Source organism: Struthio camelus, chromosome 1 (assembly GCF_040807025.1).
Source record: "Struthio camelus isolate bStrCam1 chromosome 1, bStrCam1.hap1, whole genome shotgun sequence".
Lineage (NCBI taxonomy): Eukaryota > Metazoa > Chordata > Aves > Struthioniformes > Struthionidae > Struthio > Struthio camelus.
Window position 1 is genome coordinate 106136237 of NC_090942.1, and position 22346 is coordinate 106158582.

The 22346-nt window shown below is 43.2% G+C and overlaps 1 protein-coding gene across 9 annotated transcripts in view; it reads left to right on the forward strand.

Annotated features, from left to right (window-relative positions):
• Window positions 1-22346, forward strand: part of PTGFRN (prostaglandin F2 receptor inhibitor) — a 117163-nt gene that overhangs the window by 81627 nt on the left and 13190 nt on the right. For all 9 annotated transcript variants that reach the window (XR_011134858.1, XM_068910068.1, XM_068910077.1 and 6 more), the window contains 2 exons: window positions 3794-4219; window positions 11316-11735. Coding sequence is in view for 8 of the 9 variants with exons in the window: in XM_068910068.1 (XP_068766169.1) it covers window positions 3794-4219; window positions 11316-11735 (846 nt within the window). In the remaining variant the exon portion in view is untranslated. The remainder of the gene's footprint in view (window positions 1-3793; window positions 4220-11315; window positions 11736-22346) is intronic.

Sequence of the window (22346 nt, forward strand, 5' to 3'; positions counted from 1 at the left end):
GTGGGGATGAGGATTTTTTTTTTTTGTTAACGCTAGAGAGACCACACAGTGATGATGTTTTTGGGATAGGACATGATACTGCTTTATTCTCCTCCCTCAATGTACACAAGTCCATTTTAGGAGACCATGTCACATAGCTGTTTAGTAGTGTGGCTAAAAGAGACTGAGCTAGCTACTTATTTAAGGCGGAAAGTGTTGATTAGCAGAGTGGCCCATTAATATGTTTTTTCCTGTGACATTTAGCTTTCTACTGAGTTTTATTTTTTGTGATGTATGTTTTGATTGTTTAATTCTAGAAGTGAGTGGATTTCTATGCTTTTGGACAGGCAAAGGATTATTTGTGCATTTGAACGTCCAAGGCTTGCAGCATTTTTGCAGTAACTTCTTTCCATTCACAATGGAAAAAACATCTACTTAAAGAGCAACGTGATGATCTCTTTATTCTCTCCCTTTGATCTCTTCCAACTCTTCTTAGTGTGTTTCCCCATCATACTGCTCTAATACCATCAACATCCAAACTTATTGCAAAGGACAGGTCAGGAGGGATTATGTTTAACAATTGTTGCACGTTGAGTTCTTGAATTTAGATGTAGAGGTTGGTGTTTTAGACAAGATTTTGAATGAGGAACAGGAGGTGAAGGCTAAAGGAGGTTCAACAGGCTTATCTGGTCTACCTGGCCTACAAAGGCAGGCTAACAGCATCTTTCCCTACACCCCCTTCCCAAGAGATAAATCTGTTCAAGATCACTGTCATATGCATACTGAAGACTGTAAAGCTTCTGCTTTGCATTACCCTAGCTGAACTGTTAAGCTCTGGAGTGCTGTCTTTATGCAAATATCCTTAGAAGCAAAGTTATTGGGAGCAATAGTGAAAATGAAACCCAGGCAAAGCTTCTGAAAAGGTTGTCTTTTCAGGGATGGGTCTAGATATTATATGTTAGTCTACATATCCTATCCCTCTGTTTCATCTTGGAGAGAAAATAACTCCTTCAACTTAGAAGCAATAAAACTCCTGATGGTGTTGCAGAACATAGTTGGTAAGGTATTTCCAGCTTCCTGCTGAAATTCAAAGTATTGCTTGTATTGGAAGCATGAATTAACCTAGGAATGAACCAGAGGAGAACAGGGGGAGATGTGGTGCTCTCTGCTTGTCCCCAGCATTGACTGGATGTGAGTACCTTGACCTAAATCCTTTCATGCACCTTGATGTCAGAGCCTCATCTAAACAGAGAGCAATGGTTCTGTCCAGTTACAGAGGCAGGTTTCCTCAAAGGTCAAAGTATTGAAAGCAGCCAGTGTATAGAAAGCCAACTCCGAAGCCTGTTTGTCAAAGACAAATGGCTCTGTCACCAGGTTAAATCCCAGTGACAATGACTAATTTGTGCATTTAGCATTGTGAAGAGACCAAGTAAAGAGCAGTAAGAGCCGTGACGATTTCAAGTATACCTGTAATATGTGCTAGAAGAAGTGCACAAGTGATAACTCTCTCTCATTTCCAGTCCTCATTCAGCCATTCCAATTACACATTCCCTTTTTTAAGTCCCCCTCCCCCCAAAAGCATGCACATGCACACACATTCATACATGTACAGGTGCACACTTATACACTCTTGTATCACTGGAATATTCCTTACTCTTTCTGTTACAATTGGGACTTATTTGAGGATAAGAGAAGACAAAATCTCTTCAACAGAAACTTGCTTGCTAGAGCAAGGGAAAGTGGAAGAATTTTTCAGCGTTTGAGGTTCTCCGCTGCATCTAGAATTCACTAATTCCCTCCTCCTTAATGGAAGTTAAGAGCTACTGTGGTATTAAGTCATTGAACTGTCAGTGAGGCTGTTCTTTGACAGCTGACAGAGTGGAGGAATGAGGTTTATCCAGCCAGTCTTTTATTCTTTCTAAATACAGACACTTCTGAGTGTCTGTCACAGTGAAGCGCATAACCAGAGTGGTGCTGTCAAAGTCAAAACTCATTCTCTTAGTGGTTCTTCCTCTCCCCTCAGAAAAAGAAAAGAAAAACAAACAAAAAACCCCCCCAAACCTTAAGTGATTAGCTAAGAACTCCAGTTTCTTTCAGCTCTTTCCTCGTGTTCTCATCCTGAGAAGAGTTTCTGCTTTCATAGTCGTTGTGGCTGTGAAAATATTTATTAGTCTTGAACATTTTTGCTTTTTGAGGGGTGAGAGGAAGGAGGAATGAGGAGAAAACTGCAGAGTCTTAGCAATATGTCACGAGGCCCTGGAGAAGACTGTTGTCTTTTGTGAATGAGACATGAAGAGTGGTGTAGCTGTAGGATCTGCGGGGATTTACTTATATCAAAAATGGGTTACGGCCTCTATTATTAATTTATGACTTGGCTGCAGAAGAGGAATTGTGTGCTTTTTTTTTTTTTTTTTAAACCCATATGGAGATTTCTGCAAAAATCTGCCCTTATAATCATTGATGGTAGGTACTGTGGACTCGGGTTAAATAGAATTGTTTTTATCCTATGCATCTGTGAAGACCAAAAGTGCACGTGTGCACACATGTTAGCGCAGCAGTTCTATTAAGATGTTTTATTATCTCAGCTCATTGGTGAGCTGAGCCTTAGTTTTAGCCTTGGGTTGCCTTCTGTGTTCCAATTATAGTTTCAGTTAATTGTTTCTGTGAGGGCAAAATGCCAAATAAAACATAAAGCAAGAATTAAATACAGAGCACAGAATACGTTTATAACAAAATCCATGTGATGAGTATTAGCAAAAGAGTTGCAAGAATGGTCTTTTTATTTTGTCCCAAATAATAATAAACAGCAAGACAGAAGAAAATGTTAACACTAGTAAATAAACATGTATTTCCTTTGTGCTGAGAGATTCTTGCCATAATCTTTTTCCTTTACTATCTCTGTAGTCTGAGGAAAAAAATGTCACGCGGCTGCCTTATCACTTTTGGGTTTTGGACAATGAGCTATTTCAGCTTTAAATACAACAGCCCATTTCTTTAACCCATGAGTTTCAGGCACTCCTTTTCAAGCTTGAGGGACTCTAACCTCAAGTATGGCATGTACTTCCCTTTCAGAGTGTAAGGCTCTTCTGATATACACATCTTTGACTGTTAACCAACTTTGCATTTATTATGATGCCTGCTGAAATTTACTGTGCACTGCTGTTAGTGCTGCTTCTTGCTAATGCCAATGATGGCATTGATGCCCCCTGCTTTTTTTTTTTTTGTTGTTTTTAAGTTCTTAATGTGTGTGATAGAGAGAGGATAGGATAAGCGTGGAAAAGAAGGCGTTTCAGAATGGGAGATAGTCTCTTATCCTGGAGAGAGAATGGGGAATGGGATGTCTCTTGTCAGTCCGAAGCTAGAGAATAACTGGTCTTCTGTGGATGCAGGCTGCCTTGGGCATTTGGACAGGTGCAGAAGATAACTGGATGTCTGAAAATGAACCCGTATCGTGGGTCCTTGGAGCCAGGCCTAGAGAAGGGAGTGATTTAGCTCAGTAAGATCACTTTGTCCTGACTTTTCTGAAATGCTCTGACTAGATAGAAAAAATAAAAGATCTTGTTTGGAAATGCAGGCCTAGGGGGACTTGCTTCAGACTGGTACAGGTCTGAGAGCTTGAGTCGAAGTTCCCAGTTGGCTGGTCTTGCCAGAAAAACATATGTTCTGGCACTTGTTTTTTTAGCTCAGATGCTGTTACAGGCTGGATGGTAGCAGCATTCTTTTATGTATTTTTATTATCTTTTTTTTAAGTTAACTTCTGCTACTCCTTCTTTGTAACTGCTAACCTCTTTCTTCTGCGTTTCTTCCTATGCAGAGCCAGATTATGAGGTATTTCTGAATGCTTCTAGAACCCCAAAGTTCTCAGATGACCCCACTGAGCTTGAATGCCGGGTCACAAATGCACAGGATTCAGAAGCAAACATCCGCTTCACAGTTTCCTGGTACTACAGGCAGCGCTTACGCAGTGATGATGTGGTTACAGAGGAACTCCTGGCCACGATGGATGCAGACTGGACTCTACAGCTTGGGGACAGGAGCAGAGAGCGGGCTCAGAACGGGGAAATAATCTTCTCCAAGAAAGCTGTTGACACCTTCAGTTTACGAATCCAGTGGACTTCAGAAAGTGACAGAGGGGATTATTTCTGTGTCATCTCTGCATGGAGTAGGCACCGCAACAACAGCTGGGTAAAGAGCAAAGATGCGACTTCTGCACCTGTCAGCATTTTCTGGGCTACACAAGGTAGGAACTCTGTGCCTATTGGCTGAAAGACCTGGATGGCTAAGGTAGTTTTCTCTTGAGTAACCCCCATCAGCCAGAAGCCTGATAATGGGCTTTGGAAATACGATCCTCTGTTACGAAGAGGAAAAAGATGTTATTACCTCTTGCAAAGGCACACATTTGTGGAGGAAAATAACTACTTAACAGCACTAACCAGTTTTAAGCAACAGTTTTGGAGATGAAGTGAAGCGCACGTACATCCATCAAACTGTGCTGAGACTTCCAGGAGCCCGGTTGTCACTGTGGCAAGGGTGGCATTCAGCAGCAACGCTGAGGTCACTGTTCTCTTTCATGACTCAGACTGTTCCAGTCTCCCAGCATACCTCTTGTTTCTAGCAACAGTGCTGTTGTGGGGCAAGAAAGGAAATGGCGCTCACTTTAAAGCTTCTCTGGCTGCGAGTTTGATAGTTTTCTTCTCTGGTACCTTATATTTACAGGCCCATGTTTAGAAGGCACTATTGAGGAAGTTTATGGGCGCAGTAGTACCAGAGTAGCAAAAAAATAAGTGAGGGGCAGACAAAAGTCGTTCAGTGCTTAGCTCTGATCTGTACCTTTTCTAGGAAGAAGTGGACTAGATCTGGTCAGTATTTAAACTCTGTGGGTCCATGTCTTAGAAGCTAAATAAAGATACCTGAATTGCTTAATACTGGCTTAAAATGACTGCGTATAGCTTGAATGGCCTGTAGAGTAGAGCACTGCTCTTTTGGCTTAGGTGGGAGGTCACGCAAGAGGGTTTGCTGGATGGAGAAAGAAGGTATAGGATAACTTAAGATGTAACGTCTTCAGCAAAAGCCCTGTGCTCGGCTAAGATGTTTGTCCCCTGATAGATCTGTTTAAACAGTCTGGCTGAAGCAGCCATGGACAAGGAGGACTGTGTTTCAAAGACAGCTAGTTGGATATCAGTTTAAAGTTGTTCAAGGATTATCCCCAGAGCAGAGATGGCTCAAAATGAATTGGAGAATTTCTGCTGTGGTTCAGCTCCAGTGGAGGGAGGAGTGGTGGGTAACTGGCTCCAGACTCACTTCAACCCAAACCAAGTGTGGTCCTCAAAAAGGTTGTTGTTTTGCTGGCTTGCTTCTCCAGCAGGAATGCAATCTTATTAAGGCTGAATACCGGTCACAGTTAGTTGAATTGTTATGCCACAACACGGAGCGTATGTGCGTGTGCATGCACCCGTAATGGACCATTGCCTTCAGAGCAGCTAGAGAAACCAGCTGGAGTTCAAAAGTCTCTGCCTGTGTTGACATTTCTGAGGGAAAACAAACCGTGACAGGTGTGAGCATTCACTTGTTTCTGGTTTTCTTCCAAATATGCTTAATTTTGCAACACTGAAATGCAAAGGTAAATGTTATAGTCTCCATACTGAAAAGTACATTTTTTGGCAAAACTTGGGGTTAAGGGATATATGATGTGAAAGCCAACTCTCCTACAAACACCTTTCCCCTCCTGAAAAAACATGTTATATACGTATACAGGAGGGAAATGTTCACGTTTGATTTCCCCTCCCTTCCCTTCCCCCCCTCTACTCCTTTTCAGCCATCTAGCCCTCTGATGCCTTCCTCTGCATGGCCTCTCCCCTGCCTCTGCCTATTTGAATGTGTGAGCTGCAGGCTCTGCTGTGAGCTGGGGCTGTAGCTAGCAGCTATGAAGGAGTTAATCTGCTGCTGCCTCTGCTCTCCGACTGTTGTTTTGACAAGTATCTTTGGTGATTTGAGTCCCTAACTGCTCCCAAGGCTTATAAAAGCATGCAGCCAGGCTCCCACGTGTTTGCCTAAGGAGAGAACCCAAATTTGCCTGTTCCTCTCATAGCTTGTGCTTACACAGAGGCCTTTCTTCAAATTATTTCATTATTAGCAACCTCTATGTTAACTTTAGAGCGGTAGTGGGGGAACTTGAGAGAAATCTCACTTTGGAGAAGGTAGCTTTTACTGAGGTTTTCAGGAAAGGGGAGAAATGATTTTGTGCTGCGTTTGTGGATCGGTCTGTACAGAAGGGGTAATTCAGGACAAGGAGGCCTTTGCTTGAAATGTAAATGGCATGTGAAGATGTCGAAGCCCTATTTGATTTGTGTTGTATAATAACTTGCATGGTTGCCCACTCTGAGGCTTTTTATCCCCGTTTTCATTCTCCTGAGACTGATAAAGTTCACATGTCTTTCTGCTTACTCAGCTTTGCAAATGCAGTCAGTCACCATCATGCGTTGCAGTTATTTTGTGACATGATCTACCTGATCTCTGCTGTTTCTTCTCCTCCTCCTATCCAGAGGTGACAAAGAAAGCGTCCAAATCTAGTCCCAAAAATGAAAGGCATAAATTATGTTCTTAATTTTAGCTTAATTGCTGATTGGAACTTGTACTTTAAAAAGGGGTAAAGGAAGGGAGGAAGCCTTTTTTGAGTGATTCTTTAGATCATTTTGAACCCAGAATAAATTTGATATGTTAAAAAGATAATAAAACATTGATCTGAGTGTAAATGCTGCCTGCATTTAAAACAGTTACTGTTTTCAGGGAAGTGCAGAATTGGTGCTTGTTTTCTAAATTAGTATTGTCAACTTTAGATTTGCATGGAAGTCCTCACAAAAGAGAACGCCGTCTTTCGGTTGAGTCTCCATATGCTAAAGATATTATTATTTGGAGGTTTGTTAATAGTTCTGTTTTTAATTTACAAAATAATTACATTTAGTGTAATGTTAATTGTCCTAAATGTTTGCCCAGGCGATTGCATTAAGTTTAATGGAGAGCAAGGGTACCTCCTCTTTCGGAAAGCTCTGAGAGTAGAAAGCAGGTGATGCTTCCTCCACCTATTTGCCTTAATTTCTAGTGTGTGATAGACACACCGTTGCACAGTGCAGGCAGGCAGTTGCTCTTGAGCAAAGAATTCCCATGTCCATGGCACAGAACTGTCACCTATCTGGGTGTAGGAACAAGAAGGTGCATTAACTAGGTGTTCAGAGCCCCAGACAGGGGTGCCACAGCTGCATGAGGATGAAGTGTTCATACTGTCTGCCTAGCAGCTGAGCAGATCAGTGAAGGTGGTGCGTACTTACGTGTGCACTGCAGTGGGAAAAACAGTTGCCTCTTATGTAGATGCATCAGACTGGTTTTCCTGTAAAATAGCTTGGGGTACCCATGACATTGAAGACTTAGTGGTGCAGGCCTCGCTTCAGAGCTCTCAGTATTCGAGCTACTGGGGCTACAATTGTGCCTCAGGGTGTTGCGTAGCCCCATTTTCCTATAAAGGCAAAACTGCCGTTGCCTTAATGTCTGTTGCCTTCCCTGTACTTTCAATCTAGTTAGCGCGCTGGGGGATGAGGAAGCCTTTATGAATATTGAGATGGTATCACTTGAGGCTGCTGAAGAGACGTTGGGATCTAAGATTACTGTTAGTCTTTGCCATTGTGTTCACTTTCAGACTGGAGTCAGTGGAATACAGGGAAGGCATCTGTTGTTTCTAAAGTTGTCTTGCCCTGTAGCTTTTCTAGCAAATTGGTTGGTTTAGATTTGGTGAAAACTGTTTTCAGTCATTACCCAGGAAGCACACTAATTGCAAAACTCCTGAAGCTCCCTTTGCAGTAGAGAACAACAGGAGAATAATAGTGGGGCCTATCAACTTGGAGTTGCCAGTGATGGAAGGCAGAAGCATATGCTGCTATGCTCAAAAGCACAGTTGATTACTCAAATTCTTTCTGAATTATTTGGCTAGGATTTCTTTTGCTGCTAGCCCTCTGTCGTGGAATAGCGCCCAAAATGGTTTTAAGCTTTGGATGTGGTTTACTCGGGCACTCTCCACCCACCCCTTTCCAACATAAACTGTACAGATTGCAGCCTTCTGCATATGACAGGCAGGGGTGTGTTTTGTCATGCTTTTCATTCCTGGCGATTTAAGAGGAGGCAAGATTGTGCACAGAATTGCAGTGCTTGTGTATGTGTGTGTGTAGGGCCAAACATGCAAGGTAGTGAGTGTTCAAGACATGGAGAACTCAACTCTTGCTTTCTTGGCCAATCTCAGAAGATCAGATATGAAATGGCAGGCTGTAGTCCTTGGAAGAAAGTGCTGTTCTTTGACCTTTCTGGCTCATCTCTCACTAAAAAGATCGAATGTGTAGTATCTGTTAATTTATGAAACATGAGGAAACTCTCCTTCCCCACTTAAGTTTTCTTGCAGAATACTGTTATTCCTAACCTAAGTACCAAACCTTTTTTCTCTCCTCTTTCCCGTGTGTGCAGTTACCTGCAGAGACAACTGCATGCTTTCCTAGGTGATGGTGATGGAGTTCTCATTGCCTTTCTTCTCCTGCTACTGGAGGAGAAGGGTTTTGGGGCAGAACTGTATGTCCAGAGTGGTGACCCAGACTTTTCTAGGTGATAGACATGGAGATTTTTTGGTTTAGAGATCAGTATTGGCCATCTAGTATTGTAGATTCAGATATGTTCCTTTGTGTTTTTTTTTTTCTTTTAAACTTTCAACAACAAACATTGCAGTGCCTGTGTGTATGGGCGCTGTTCTTTGTGTCTGCCATCTCTATCCTGATCTGCGTTTCTTATGTCCTCATAGATGGTCTCCTCTTGGCTTCTGTGGTTTTCATCCAACCTAATAAGGTCTTTTTTTTTTTTTTCTTTGTAAAGGTAGAAAAATCTTTCGAGAGGACTTTAAGGATTTCTCCCTGTTCTCTGTTCTGCATCCTAATTTCTAACCCCTTTAAACTCCACCGTTTTCCAGCTGCATCTCTGGTCCTCAGATGTTCTCTTCCACAAACTCTTCAGATGGTGTTTCTGCTGCTGCCGCATGCTACCACAACTCTTTTCTCTCTAACAAAAATAACTGGTAAAAACAGCATTTTTTTTTTACTTACCTTCAAGTAGGAAGCCAAGAAAAGACTTCTGGGGACAAAGTCTGCTCTAGCCTCGTTGAGGCCAAGGTACACACTCCCCTGCTTACTGCTGCCTAACCTCTGACTCAGAGAATAGTTGAAGTATGGCATTTGCAGTCCCAGATATGTGGGGCTCAATTGTCTCTGCGCTGTTCTGATCGCTCACGGATACTTGTCTTAAGCACATGTATGGGTAATCAAATGGAAGGTTTTTTTGCCCCCCCCCCCTGCTGCCTGGAACTCATTTCTCTCTCATGTGAAGACTAACAGCACAGAGAGAAGGCTTGCATCAGGGAGGATTTTTGCCCAGAATCTCCTCACAAGGTTAGAAAGCAGCAATATGTGGCAGAGAAATATGATTAGCCACTTGTACTTCTGCTTTTGAGGCAAGAATATGATTAGCTACTATATTCCTAAAATACATGGTACCCTGGTCTGTGCCGGACTCCTAAGTGCTGCAGTCTTCTGAAGAGGGTGATACTGGAATCTTACAGACACAAAATGAGAAAAAGGGCTTTGAAGACTAGAATGAGATCTGTGATGAGTCTTCACGCAAGGGAGCAGAGAATGACCACGTGTGCAACTTCAGTGGAGTGCTTAACTATGCAACTCTGGCATTCCCACTTGCTTAGGGGCTGGAAGCGCGAGCAGGGTTTGGTGTGAAGTATCAAGTAATTCTGCGCTCAGCTAGACCACTAGAAGCAGCTCGGCTTTCCTTCCTCCTGCTGTTTTTTTATATAGCTTTGTACTGTGATCTGCTTTATACAGTACTGATTTAAGGTTGTCATACCAGGTTCCTCATCTTGCAGGCTGTGTTTACTCATTGTGAAAACTACAGCTTGAAGGCAAAACACTGCAAAATGTAATCTTGACAAGTATCTTGTTACTTTCATGGGGAGGGCATAAGTATTACTGCACTTAGTTCAGTTTTGGGGGATGTGTTACAGTTTCATCATAGTTTATTTCCCTCATTCCGTAAAGTTTCACCTTGCATAAAGGTGATCTGTGTAGTTTCTTTGGTTAATGTGTAGTCATCCTTCTTTAGTAAGGGGGGGAAGAGAGAATATGCTTTAGCAAAGTCAGCGTCCAGAAGGTTGGACTAGCCCAATTCTTCCAATACTTCTACTTTGGAAAATTGCTGTAGCTTGTGTGTCCTAATCCAGTCCTAATTCATTTTCGTAGGTAGAAAGAACTCGTGCTAGGTGTGTGGGATCTGTCTCTATCCCAGTACCATGAAACTAGCAACTCCCTTTCCTTTTATCTAGCTCTGATTTCAGTCACCTCTCATTTTCTCAGTTTCTCACTGTGACCTTTATTTTTTTTGTGTCTGAAGACTTTGTTCCTAGATGCATATTTTTCCCAAACCCTGTAATTAAGGGATTCTTGGGATTGAGGAATCTGCAGACTTGGAGAATGCTGAAGAAAGGGAAGGAAACCTAGCAAAGTGGTGTTGGCATTCTTGATGCAAAATTGACTGTTGGAGAAATGTTAAGGCTTCTGACAGGCTTATACTGAGATGAATGCATGAGAAGCAAGTGAAGAGAGCACGTGTGGGGGCAAGAGGTATACTGAACTCTTTCAGCACAGAGGTGTGTGTGGATGCTGGGGGTGGGGATTTCTCATGTTACCACCAACTCTTCCGTCATGTACTTTCAGCCGGTCTTGGGAGTTCAGCTGAATGCGTCTGGATTGCTGTTTGGGTAGATTTTCAAGGGAAATACAAGAAGGTACGTTAAGGGCTGCAGATCCAGGCTGCAGATCCAGTCAGTGGCAGCTTTTGTCATTAGTCATCCATACTTTATCAGCGTCCTCATACCCTGTTGCTGATGGTGTTGTTCCAGATCCAGTGTGAAACTGGGGCTCCAAGTCTCATGCAACTAATATCTATGCTCTCGAAGAAAAAAATTTTGGAGGCCTTGTCGTGCTATGACCTGTGTGTTGCAGTATATGTCCAGTGTTTTGGTTTTGTTTAATCCTTGCATCTTGACCCAAACTGTTGTGTACTGTTGTATGTGCTCCTGAGAAGCTTTCTGGGATGTCCCCAGGTGTTTAGAGAAATGTTCTGGGATTTCTCTCTCCAAAAAAGTACTCTCTCTGTTATTAATCTTCCGAGTTGAAAGGTGCTGCAGAAATAGCTGCCGCTGTTTATTAACCCTTTCCTTGCTGCTTATTTCCTTCCCTCTTCAGATTACACGCTGACAGTGGAGGCAGTGAGACTGAAGCCATTCTTTGTGGCAGGCCATACCTTTGAGATGACATGCAAAGTGTCTTCGAAGAACATCAAGACGCCGCGCTATTCTGTCCTCATTACAGCAGAGAAGCCACTGACAGATCAGTCCAATCCCAATGGGACTACTCGCATAATCTCCTTGAACCAGGATTCAGTAGTGCGGCTGGAAGACTGGACGGATCAGACTCGTGTGGACGGTGTGGTTCTGGAGAAGGTCCAGGAGAACGAGTTCCGCTACAGGATGTATCAGACCCAGATTTCTGATGCTGGGCTGTATCGCTGTGTGGTGACTGCCTGGTCCCCAGGTGGTGGTGGCATGTGGCGTGAAGCAGTGAACGGCTTATCCAATCCTATCCAGATAGACTTCCAAACCTCAGGTTGGTATATAATTTCTCCAGTGTGTGTGTCTAGGCCAGAAAAGGAGAGGAAGTTCTTGATGCTCTGCCAGTGGTTTTGTTTTCTCTGGGAAGTGCATACTCTTTTTCTGACATGGAAAGGTTATCCAAGTGGTGTGATGGCTGAGAGCTTTGCTTGTCTCCTTTGGTGGTACTTGTGTCCTCTCTCCTCCTGGTTGCTTCCTGGAAGACGTTTAATTAATCGGTTATAATCATGGCCCCTGGGTTTTCCTTTACTAATGTAGCTTTTAAGGTCCTGCAGGCTCAGAGCTGGATTTCAGTGTGGAATAATTGCTGCCACCCTTGCCAGCATCATCACTAGATTGCTCTTAGGTAACGACTGCTTTGGAAGAGCTTTAATATGAACTAGATTTCTGTTCCAAAACAAACTCAATTAGCAAAGCCTTAAATTGCCTGAGCACACCTTCCTGTTGATCTAATTGCAGAAAATCATCAGTTCAAGGCAATGGTAACGTTTCAGCAACCACAGCAAGTATACCCTGTCACTGAAAAGCTGTAAAGGCCCTTTGTGGCTGGACTGCAAAGCTCCACAAGTTGGGATGAATTTGAGTACTCAAGTTTGCATCCTGTTCCCCGCAGCTTTACTGAAACCCTCACCCCCGGTGTAACATAGCCTACCTGGCAAGATGTATCAAGAGAATTGTGCCTGCCCTGGTGTACTGTTGGGAAGAGTGAGGGGCAGGGGGTTGTCTGGATCATCAGAGATGCATATTAACACTGACTTCCTATTATGCCGTGTGGGGGGAAGTGTTGTGGAGTTGTTTTGTAACGCTGCTGCTCTTATGAGCACAGGGCTTATGTCATGATTTGATAAACCAAACTGGTGACTTGGGCAGTCTTAAAGAGCTCTCGGTGTAGCCCAAGGGTGCCTCCTATGCTGGGACTCTCTGATTAGCTGTTTCATTTTTATCTCAGACCTCCTGTACTCCCCCATTCCTGTTCATAAACACAGCTTGGGAGTAGGTCTCTCCTCACATCCCTTGTTCTTCATCTGAGTTACACTGCATATAGTATTGGGCTTGGGTTTTTTTTTAGAAGATACAGCTGTGACTAAGCTAGAGTAGCTTGACTTGTGGTTGCCTCCATAGTTGAGAATGATAATCATTCTCTAACAGATAATTTCTAAAAACTGAACTTTCTTGTAGCAGGTGCCCTGGGGAAGGGACATGGGCTAACTCTAGGGACAGCTGTGTAGTCAGGACATCACTCTGTAAGAAGTTTTGAAGAGTAACATCCTAATATGAACCCTGATGAAGACGCAGCCTGATCTGAGATTGTCTGAGAGAGGACCGGGACTGAACTCTAAATTTGTTTCGATTTTAGGTCATTTCTGCTTGGCTTTTGGTTTAGTTTTATGAAAAATAATTGTCTGAAAATAATCCATTAGTTGCCCATGCGGCAAATACCTCTTGGAGCAGCACAGTCACAGCTGAATATTGCTGTGGATTTATGTTGTCTTTCTGAAGTCATTTAATGGGTTGCAGTTTCAGCCTTACTCCTGTTGGTATCTGGGTCAGTCACAATCAGGGAGCAGCATTTGCAAAGGGGTGATGAAAGAAACTAGCGGGGGTGAAATTGGTCCCAAACCCTTCCCCTCCAAGCTCTTACCTGAAGGCTTTCCTGCATAAAAGTGGTGGTTTGTCTCCCAACCTTGCTCACGTAATGTCACTTTGAACTTCCGTCCAAAAGGTCTGTCGAGATGCAAATAATATCCACACTTCAGAGGGAAACCCACGAGCTGTGCAAGGGAGGGAAGTGTGTATGTTGCAGTCTCAACATCTTTTCGCTGTCGCTCTCTATTCTCTCCCTCTTCCCCCAGATAGGATTTCCGATGCATGGAGCGAAAAAGGGAGGCAGCCTGGAGCACTGCCCTGGGAACGTGTGAATTCCAGTAGTAGGGCTGAGCAAGGGGAGGCATGGTCCTGATGTCCCATCGGGCTTTCATTCTTTTGAAAAGAATGAAGAGAGAAATGAGACCCCAGGCACAATTTACTGGAGAGTTATTTCCTGAAATAATCTTGGCATGTAGCAAAATCTGGCTTGAAATACCTTCCTTCCCTCAACAGATGGATGAACTTTGTGTCCTTTAGTTGTTACTCAAGTATCTGTGCTGGACATTCATCTCTGGGCTAATTCTAAAGGCGCTCCTCTATTGTGAGCGCAGCTTCTTTCTTAGGCCAAAAAGAATTATTTGCTGTTGAAAAATTCTTACTGTCTGGATGTGTCTTGGTGAAATTTGTCCTGAAATCTTTTTTTGATGGGCTTATTTGGATATGTCAGTACTGTGAGCTTGAAACTTTGCTGGTGGGGTTGGGAGGACCTGGTGAGCACAGTTAGAACGGATGCAGGCAAGCTTGCCTCCCAAATTACCCCCCTCTTTCCTCCAAATGTTCCGCTTGTCTGTGGGAGTGTGGTTGCATGCGTAAAGGCCTGCTGTATTTCCTTTCTGCCAGTCCCACCCCTCCGCTGTGCCCTGTTACTCTGTTCTTGGCTCAAATAGACAAGTAGAAATTTAGGAAAATTAATTGGAAGGGGGTGTGCATGATGAAAGAGGGTGTTTTATGAGTACGTTAGTTTTGTTTGCGGAGATGTACTGTCTTTGCAAACTGTGACTGACTCGGGGAGCCAGAGGTAAATGGCAGAGCTGTGGAACAACTGTAAAAGCTGAGCTCGGACAACATGCTCGTCTTGTGTCTTGTAGTAGAGGTGACTGTCAAACTCATTCTCCAAAGAGGGAAGCTGGCACCATGTTTTCCATATTGTAAATGGTGTAAGGCAGAATTAGTGAGGTAGCTAGCGGTTTCTGGGGAGAATGAAAGGCTCCCCAAAACTGGCGGGGAGATGCTAACAGGAAAGGGTCAGAGGGTGGGGGGAAATGCAGCTCCCTGGGTAATGGTAAAAGCTGGGGAGCATCTCTCTGCTAAATCCTGAGTTAAATGGGGGTGTGTAAGGAATGGCTTATGTGTGTATTTGTCTCTGGTGCAATCATATTGTAACAGTTTTCCTGACTTCTGGGTGTCTCAAGGTGTAACAGAAAGGCATTTTAACTGGGACTTCTAGGGCAGTACAATAGAACAGTACAACTTCAAAAAAAGAAGGTATTCCAGTCTCCTGCCCACTCTGAGAGCTTGAACTTGGACAGCATTTTGAGCCTGCACCGTAGGGGATGGAGTGGGGAGGAGATCAATACGGAAGCAGCATTTTCAGCAAAAGGAGGTCCTTAAGAGTTTTACATCAAGGCTTTTAGTGGTAGGAGGAATTTCCTTCTCAGTTGTTTTTATTGATTCCTCTTTGGTGGGGGAGGGGAGACGTGCTTGGATTGGAAATCCTTTCCTCCAGCCTAGCTCCCTCCCAGATCCCTCTGAATAGAGGGGTGTTTCAAGGAAGGGTTTTTATTGTGCGTACGCATTGTGCGATGTGATCTATCTGAAACAACAGGAGACCCGTAAGCTTTTTATATATGAATAGGGGACTGTGCACATGAAACTTCAGTGTTTCCTGCCACAATAGGCTTGAAATGTGGCAGTGCTCTGCAATGTTTTTCCATGAACATCTGTGGAAAATGTCTTGCTCAGATTCTTTCCATTCGAGGCAGAACTTGCTGGCTGCAAGCAGAGACCTCTTCTCTTCTTTCTCCACTTGCTGCTGCAGAGAAACGTATTTATTCCAGTTAGTTTATGATCTGAAACTTTAATGTAAAGGCATTTATTTGAAACTTCCTGAACTGAAAACTGAAAAGTGGATTTTGTCCACTGAATTATATAAACTGGAAGTTGGGAGGAAAACCTAGTAGGTAATTAGTTTTCATATATTCGATCAAAGGTAGATTGTTCTCTACTATATATATTTTAAGGCTAGAAGGGATCTTGGGAATCCTCTGGTCTGACCTTATGAATAACATAGATCCTAAGCCTAATTTTATAAAATGAATGCCTGCTGTGCATCCTGTAACTGGAGCCAAACTAAGCTTATATTTGTAGAAGAGGAGGAAAAACCCATCTCATATGGAGAGTTTAGGTAGTATTCTTTGGTGCTTCTTTTTTTTCAGCTCAGTTTAAAACAGAAGTTCCATTATGTCTTTCAGAGGTTGGTCAGAAAGCTGAGGGAGAAGGGCAGCTATCAGTGCTTACCTTGACATTTTTTTCTTAATTTCATTTGTTTATTTCTACTGGAACCCAAATGTTTCCTCTTCCCTGAGCCGTCAGGTGATGTATGTATATGTAGTCTTTCCTTTAGCCTGGACAGATCTGTCTTCTGTGTTCTTGGCTGTTCTCCTTCTCAAGCTGGATATATCAAGACAGCTTTTTGTAAAGCTTGTGATCCTGTTCGACTAGCCTGAAATCTCTCACTTGTAAAACTCTCCTCTCCTGGTTACCTAGAGGTGTTGCTCCAGTGGCAGTGCTTCTGCGCTGCAAGGACTGCATGGGAGGGGATGCCATTCTTCATGGACCCCTTTGCCCTCAGCCTTGGCTGAGCTCACCAGCAATGGTGGGCTTCAAATAGCTGGGAACTGACCTGGGATCAGGTCCTGCAGCTCTGTGTGTGGCGTTTGGTTTTTCTTTCTGTACTTTTTTTTTTTTTCTCTTCTTTTTAATGCTGAGGCATCTGGTCTCTGTGAAGTCTGTCTCTAGTTTATCTTGGGATAATAAATATAATAAATTCTTTAGCATTCATCCTTTAATTTTCTATCCCTTCCACCTTGTGGCCAGACACCTGGGATAATGTTAGAGAGTCTTTGCCCACCCTACAGTCTTGAGGTTTTCCACAGAAGTGACTTGTATTTTCATTTTCCTTGGGGGAAACAGGGAGAAGGATGTTTTTCATTTTGTATACAGCAGTATGTTATGAGAGAGAGAACCATCTGGAGCTTGGCTGTGCTCTGGGCTGGCTTCCCCCAGTGTCATTCAGCAGAGGGCAAAAGCTCTGGAGAAGCAAAACAAAAGGGGACTTTAAGGGAATCACGTCAATGAAATCTTCAACTCTGGATTACATCTGCATGTGAGCTCATTGTACAGCAATGTGTTATCATTCGCTTTGTACCAAGTAGAGATAAAGCAAGTGCTGCTGAAATATGAGCTGAGTATTGATGTTGAACTTGCAATTAAAATGAAATGATGCCCTGCAATGACCCAGAGAGAGACTCATTTTCAAGAAAGGAGAATAGCAAGATTTTTAAAGGAAAGAAACCTTAATCATGGAAAAGAATAAAGAGCAATACAGCAGAAACTCTTTAGCAAGAAAGGCTAGTATTTTCCAGCCCCTGTTAATGTGCAGGAACATGTTTTGTCATTGTGTGCTTTTGTGTGTACGTATGTGAATTTGTAGCTAGAAGTAGAAACAAGAGCCTAAACTACTGGGGGTTTCTTCCCCTAACAACTGTTATGAGGCTTGGGATGAAACTCATTAGGGAACAGCTCCATGAAGAAGCAGGGAGAGGGCAGGGGGCTGGGACAGTGTAGGTGAAGGAGCTCATTATTTGGAGAGAGGCAGGTCACGGGATCCTCAGTTCAAGACTGGATGATCCGGTGCCAGGACAGATATGAGTAATATTTTGGAAGCGAGAGAACTAGTGTGTTTCGTCAGTGTTTTCCCTTTGTAGCTGGAGAGCTGGCTGATTGCAAGCGGGGAAGTTGCCATGCAGTGATCGCTGCCTCAGTGCTTGAGCAATGGATTAGGCACAGGATTCTTGCCTGTACAGGATCTCTGTCAGTCTGGTTACTTGACCTTTCTCTGCTCTACTTTGCTGTCGGGAAAATAAAGATAACTCATGTCTGTGGGGAGTTTATACCTTCTTTTTGCGGAGAAATACTGGCAAAGATGAAGTAGAAAAAGTCAAAAGGTGCCTAAGACCTCGGTAATTAAGAGTTCTTTCTGCTGTTATAAATCCAGATGTTAACTGGCTTTTGATTATTCTTCTCTCTCTTCTCCTTCCTTTTTGGGGGGCCTGACATTGATTGGATTATCAAGCAGCGAAGGAAAGTAGGGAGAATGGGATGAAATCAGTTAAATAGGACTAAGGGTTTTTATTTTTTTTCCTCCCGTACACAAATCCTTAAGCCAAGAAAATTAACTCAATGAACTTGAGCTCCTCCTTTCAACCCCTCCAACCGCTAGCCAGTTCAGTGTAAATCTGAGCACTAAATAATACACCAAATTTGGTGCAGCTTGGTTTCTATTTCATTTTTATGTGTGGAAGAATTTCAAATATACTTTTTAGCTGAAAACTAAGTCACTGTAGGGTTTGGATCCTGGGATTTTCTTCCTGGGTTGCATGAAATCAATGCTTTGAGCAATGAGATTTGGCCGTAGAAGAGGACATTCAGAAGAAACTAAACCAAACAGGATCTGGATCTGATCCTGGAACTTGGTTTCCTTGGTTCTAGGTCTGTACTAGTAAACTCTAATACTTTAAATAGAAGGCAAAGAATCTGAGGTTAATGTTTTTCAAGCATTCAGAATTCAAGAAATGGTCTGAAAACTGTTTTTTATTCCTTTCTTGACTGCACATGCTCTTTAATGTAAAATTGTTTTTACTTCATTAAAGAAAAAAAAAACCCTTTTTAAAGGATTGTTTTTGAATTTACTTAGTATGATGAGGAACACGGAGACTTTGGCTTAGCTTAAATCAAAGGTCTCTGCAGAAGATGACAACTCTTAGAATTGGGATTGCTGGTTTGTTTTATAAGTCCATGCTTTTTCTTTGTTTCTAAATTAACTGAGGGTACAACCCTTATCTTCAAACCTGAAGTTATTCACTTTAATTGTGTCTCAGCTTTGGAACTACTGAACAGCTTTCCTACACTTAACTCTGCTTTATTCTTGATGAGCTTCACAAGTCATCCTTGATCTGTCAACCCTGCAATTGAAACTAAATTCTTTTGTTTATTCTCTTGCATTTCGAGTAGGTGCCAATAACCCTATTTCATGCTGTTAAATACAGGTGGCAAGCTTGGCAAAGCCACATCATGTATTATCTGTAAAGGGTTCTAGTTTTCTCAGTGTTCATGAAGTATAAACTCAGGTCTTATTGAAGGAGAGTTTGCCATCTGCCCCCAACCCTTCTTGTGACACTGCAAGCACTTGAACATTCGCATACTGAGACCTTGTCAGCCATAGTGTCTACTAGAGGTTCTCTGCTGCCATGTGTTTGCATCTGTAGGTTTGGTTTGATTTTTTTTTTTTTTTTGTTGTTTGGTCGTCTTTTTCCAGAACACCACCTGGTGCCACATTTGTCTAGGAGGGTCCTTGAGAGCTTTTAAAGTGTGTCTGGAAGCATCCTTTCCTTTGATTGCTCTGGTGCACTTTTTTTGCCAAGGTGCTTTTCTTGAGTCTGTAGATGCCTAGTTAGATTACGTGGTGGTTTTGCTTGTAACTCAATGAACACTGATTTACTATTGCTTTTGTTTGAGACTGGCATGCAGCTCCTTGCTGCTTCTCTTTTCCTATTGCCAGAAAGGTTCAGCTGAAGTCAGGGTAAATTGTTTTAAGCTGGCGGGACATAAATCAGGCAAGTAATATTCAGGATAAAAGGACTTGTTGGTCAGTTTAATTTTCAGAAAAATTAAAAAAGAAATGAACAATAATAACCCTTCTGTAGGAGAGGGTAGCATGCAGGTGACATTTAATGAGGCATAGAGCCGTGTTACCAGTTTCTGTGAATCTTTCGCAGGCTGGGTAGTGGCTACAGCTCTGACTTGAGTGTACTTTCTGTTGGAGAGGTAGAGGGTTACAAGGTCCTCCTAGTCCAGCTCAGGGCTATCAAGTTTCTGTGTTGCAAACAGTCTTTGGTCTTGTCAAGTTCTGTGATGGGGGAAAAAGCATCAATGAAGATGCTTTATTCTATCCTTTCGTGCCTGAGAGCAGCCTGAGGCCAAGGCCTGGGGCATATGGGCCGAGAGAAAAGATGCTCCTTTTAGGAAGCAGCAACCATGCGGTCTTCAAGACTATGAGCCAAGAAGCTTTCACTGTAATGAAGCTTGCTTGGTAGAGAAAAGAAATTGGTTTTCCTCTTCAGCTGGAGAGAAGAAAGAGCACAACCCCTGGCATACCTCTGGGCTCTCTGTTGAAATCCAGGACACAGGACAGTGATTTCTTCCCTGAAGGTACAGGGTGTATTAATTTGTAGGAGATACGTGCCCTAGCAGGGAAGGAACCAAAGGGAAATTACTCTTTGTGGCTTACTGAGAGGAAGTATGACCATGAAATGACAGAGCAGCTGCTGCCTAGCAGTCTGCTTATTGCCCATGAAACTTTGACTCCTCGCATGGGAGACAGGCGAGAGATGCACTTGGTGACCCAGAAGTGTGGATGGGGGAGTGCTCTGTTACCATAATGTGGCCTTTTCTGGCTGAGTGACCGAACAACTTAGCTTTTGCACTTGTAATGCTCAGTTGAGGATGCTTAGACTCCTCTCTGCGTTAGTGGTTTGTTGAGCATGCTAGAGTTTGAAGCCAATGTCCATTGAATGCAGTAGAGGCCTGGACTTTTGATCCAGAAATAAGACCTGAAAACTACGTGCTACGTGTGTAGCCGCCTTTTTTCCTTGTTTACCCTGCCCAGGGACACGCACCCTGCAGCCTAGCTTTAGCTGGGCATAGAGAGGAATCATGTAGTTCATCTCCCTTGCTCGATCCCTGCCAGCATCTGACAGGGCAGAGCTGTTTGCAGGAGCAGAGTCTGAACTCTGCTGTCAGCGTAAAGTGGAGCGCAGCGTGTCCTATGTTCCTGATTGGATGTAGGCTTTTGCTTGCTGCTGGAACTTGGTATAGAATACCCTGAGCTATAGACAACAGACCAGGATTATGATGGTGCTATTCTGCATCTGGTCAGTGCAGCAGAGGGTGTGTGCTGGGAATGCAGGGATTCCCCAGGCAGATTTGACAGTCGCTTTGTTTCTGTTGTTGTGACAGTTCACACACAGCTTGAGACTCGTCAGGTTTCAGTTGGCCAGAGTGCCCTAGTCACTTCTGCCTTTCTAACTAGTTCCTTAGCACCTTGAACCTGTGGCTGCACAATTCTGGAAAAAAAAGATGGGAAAGATCTTGTTTCTTCTGAAGAATAAAGTAGACTTCAAGGAGAATGCAGTTAATGGTGGGGGCAATATCAGGAAACAAATAGAATTGCTGTAGAAAGAGCCTGGACAGAGGCTGAGGAAGCAATCAAGTTAGTATCTTTCCATCTTCCCAGAAGAGATCACAAGAGGCTAAACTTAAGTTAGTACCTGCTCATGAAGTCTCTGCCTTAGCAGCTGGGCTTCAGAGCATTTCGGACTCTTATTTCCTTAAATATGTTCTAGCATAAGCATGTAGGAGTCTCAGCCAATAGCCCACATATAACTTGTAGTGCATCTCTGTCACTGTTTCATCCTTGCTTAGAAGGGTAGCTTGCAATCTTATTGTTCAGCAGAGGTGACTTCTAGTGAGCAAATGGGTACAAAACCTCCAGGGGTGATTGTGAACCAAACTGCTGTTGTGTATGAAGTGCAACTGCTTTTGGGACAGAGGACTTTACTAGATTTTCAATTTGTAACGAAGAGCAGAACGCTGTGCCCACTGGAAATTGGGGGGGGGGGGGTTTAAGAAGCACAGAGTAATTGTTGCATTGTAATTGGATTTCAGCTCTTAGTGTGCTGTGTAATCTCTGCTGACCAAAATCAGGTGGGCCCGTGTGGTCTAGAATAGTTTCAGCAAAAGTGGCAGCTCTAGCTTCATGTCATCTCCACATTTCTTTCCAGAGCCTCAGTTTGGAAGTGATGTGATGTGGTGAGTTAGGAGCATAGCTTCCCACAGGAACCTGTTAGGAGGGCAGGGGACAGTGGGTTGCTTGGATGAGTTCCTTAAATGTTCTTCCTCAGAAGTGCTGTTTGCCACAGATCTCTAGTGGATTTGAAGATTACACTTCCCATACTTCCCATACTAAACTAGTAGCCTGAAAAAGTGGGGGAGGGTAACTCTTTCAACAGCTTTTTCCTCCTGCCCAAAAAACCCACCTTCCTGTTCTTAGGGCTGCTGCTGTTATGTAGGTAGCTGAGCCTGATAATGACAGCAGCTAAAGGAGTCCAGGGAGGGGAAAGAGTCAGTTTTTAATCTGAGCCCCAAGCTCCTCCTTGGATTCCCTTGTCCCCTTCCCCCAAAGCTCTCCTCAAGGGAACTATTGACAACAGCTTTCCTCCTCCTCATCTCCCTTGCCTTGCTTAGTAAGGAAATCACTAAGAGTAATTTTGATTTGTTCTTCAGCTTCTGCCTGTGAAATGGAGAGCAACATGCCTGAGAAGTTGTGGCTCTGTTAATTTTGCACCAAGGATACAGTTGATGTCAACACGTGGGGAATTTTTTTGTTTTTTCATATGTACCTCGAGTCAAACTTGCACATCCCTATGGTGTGAGGATTTCTTAATGGCTTAATGATTTTCATCAATATCATCACCACTTTACAGCTAGAGGAGTTGCTATACCTTTAGGTATGAGATGTCTGCTAGGGAAGAAACTGTCTGTGGTGGAGCTTGAAGGAGAACCCACAGAAGCATTAAAAAAGATGCGCTTCTTGTCTTGTCCATTTCAGTCATGTAGCGGA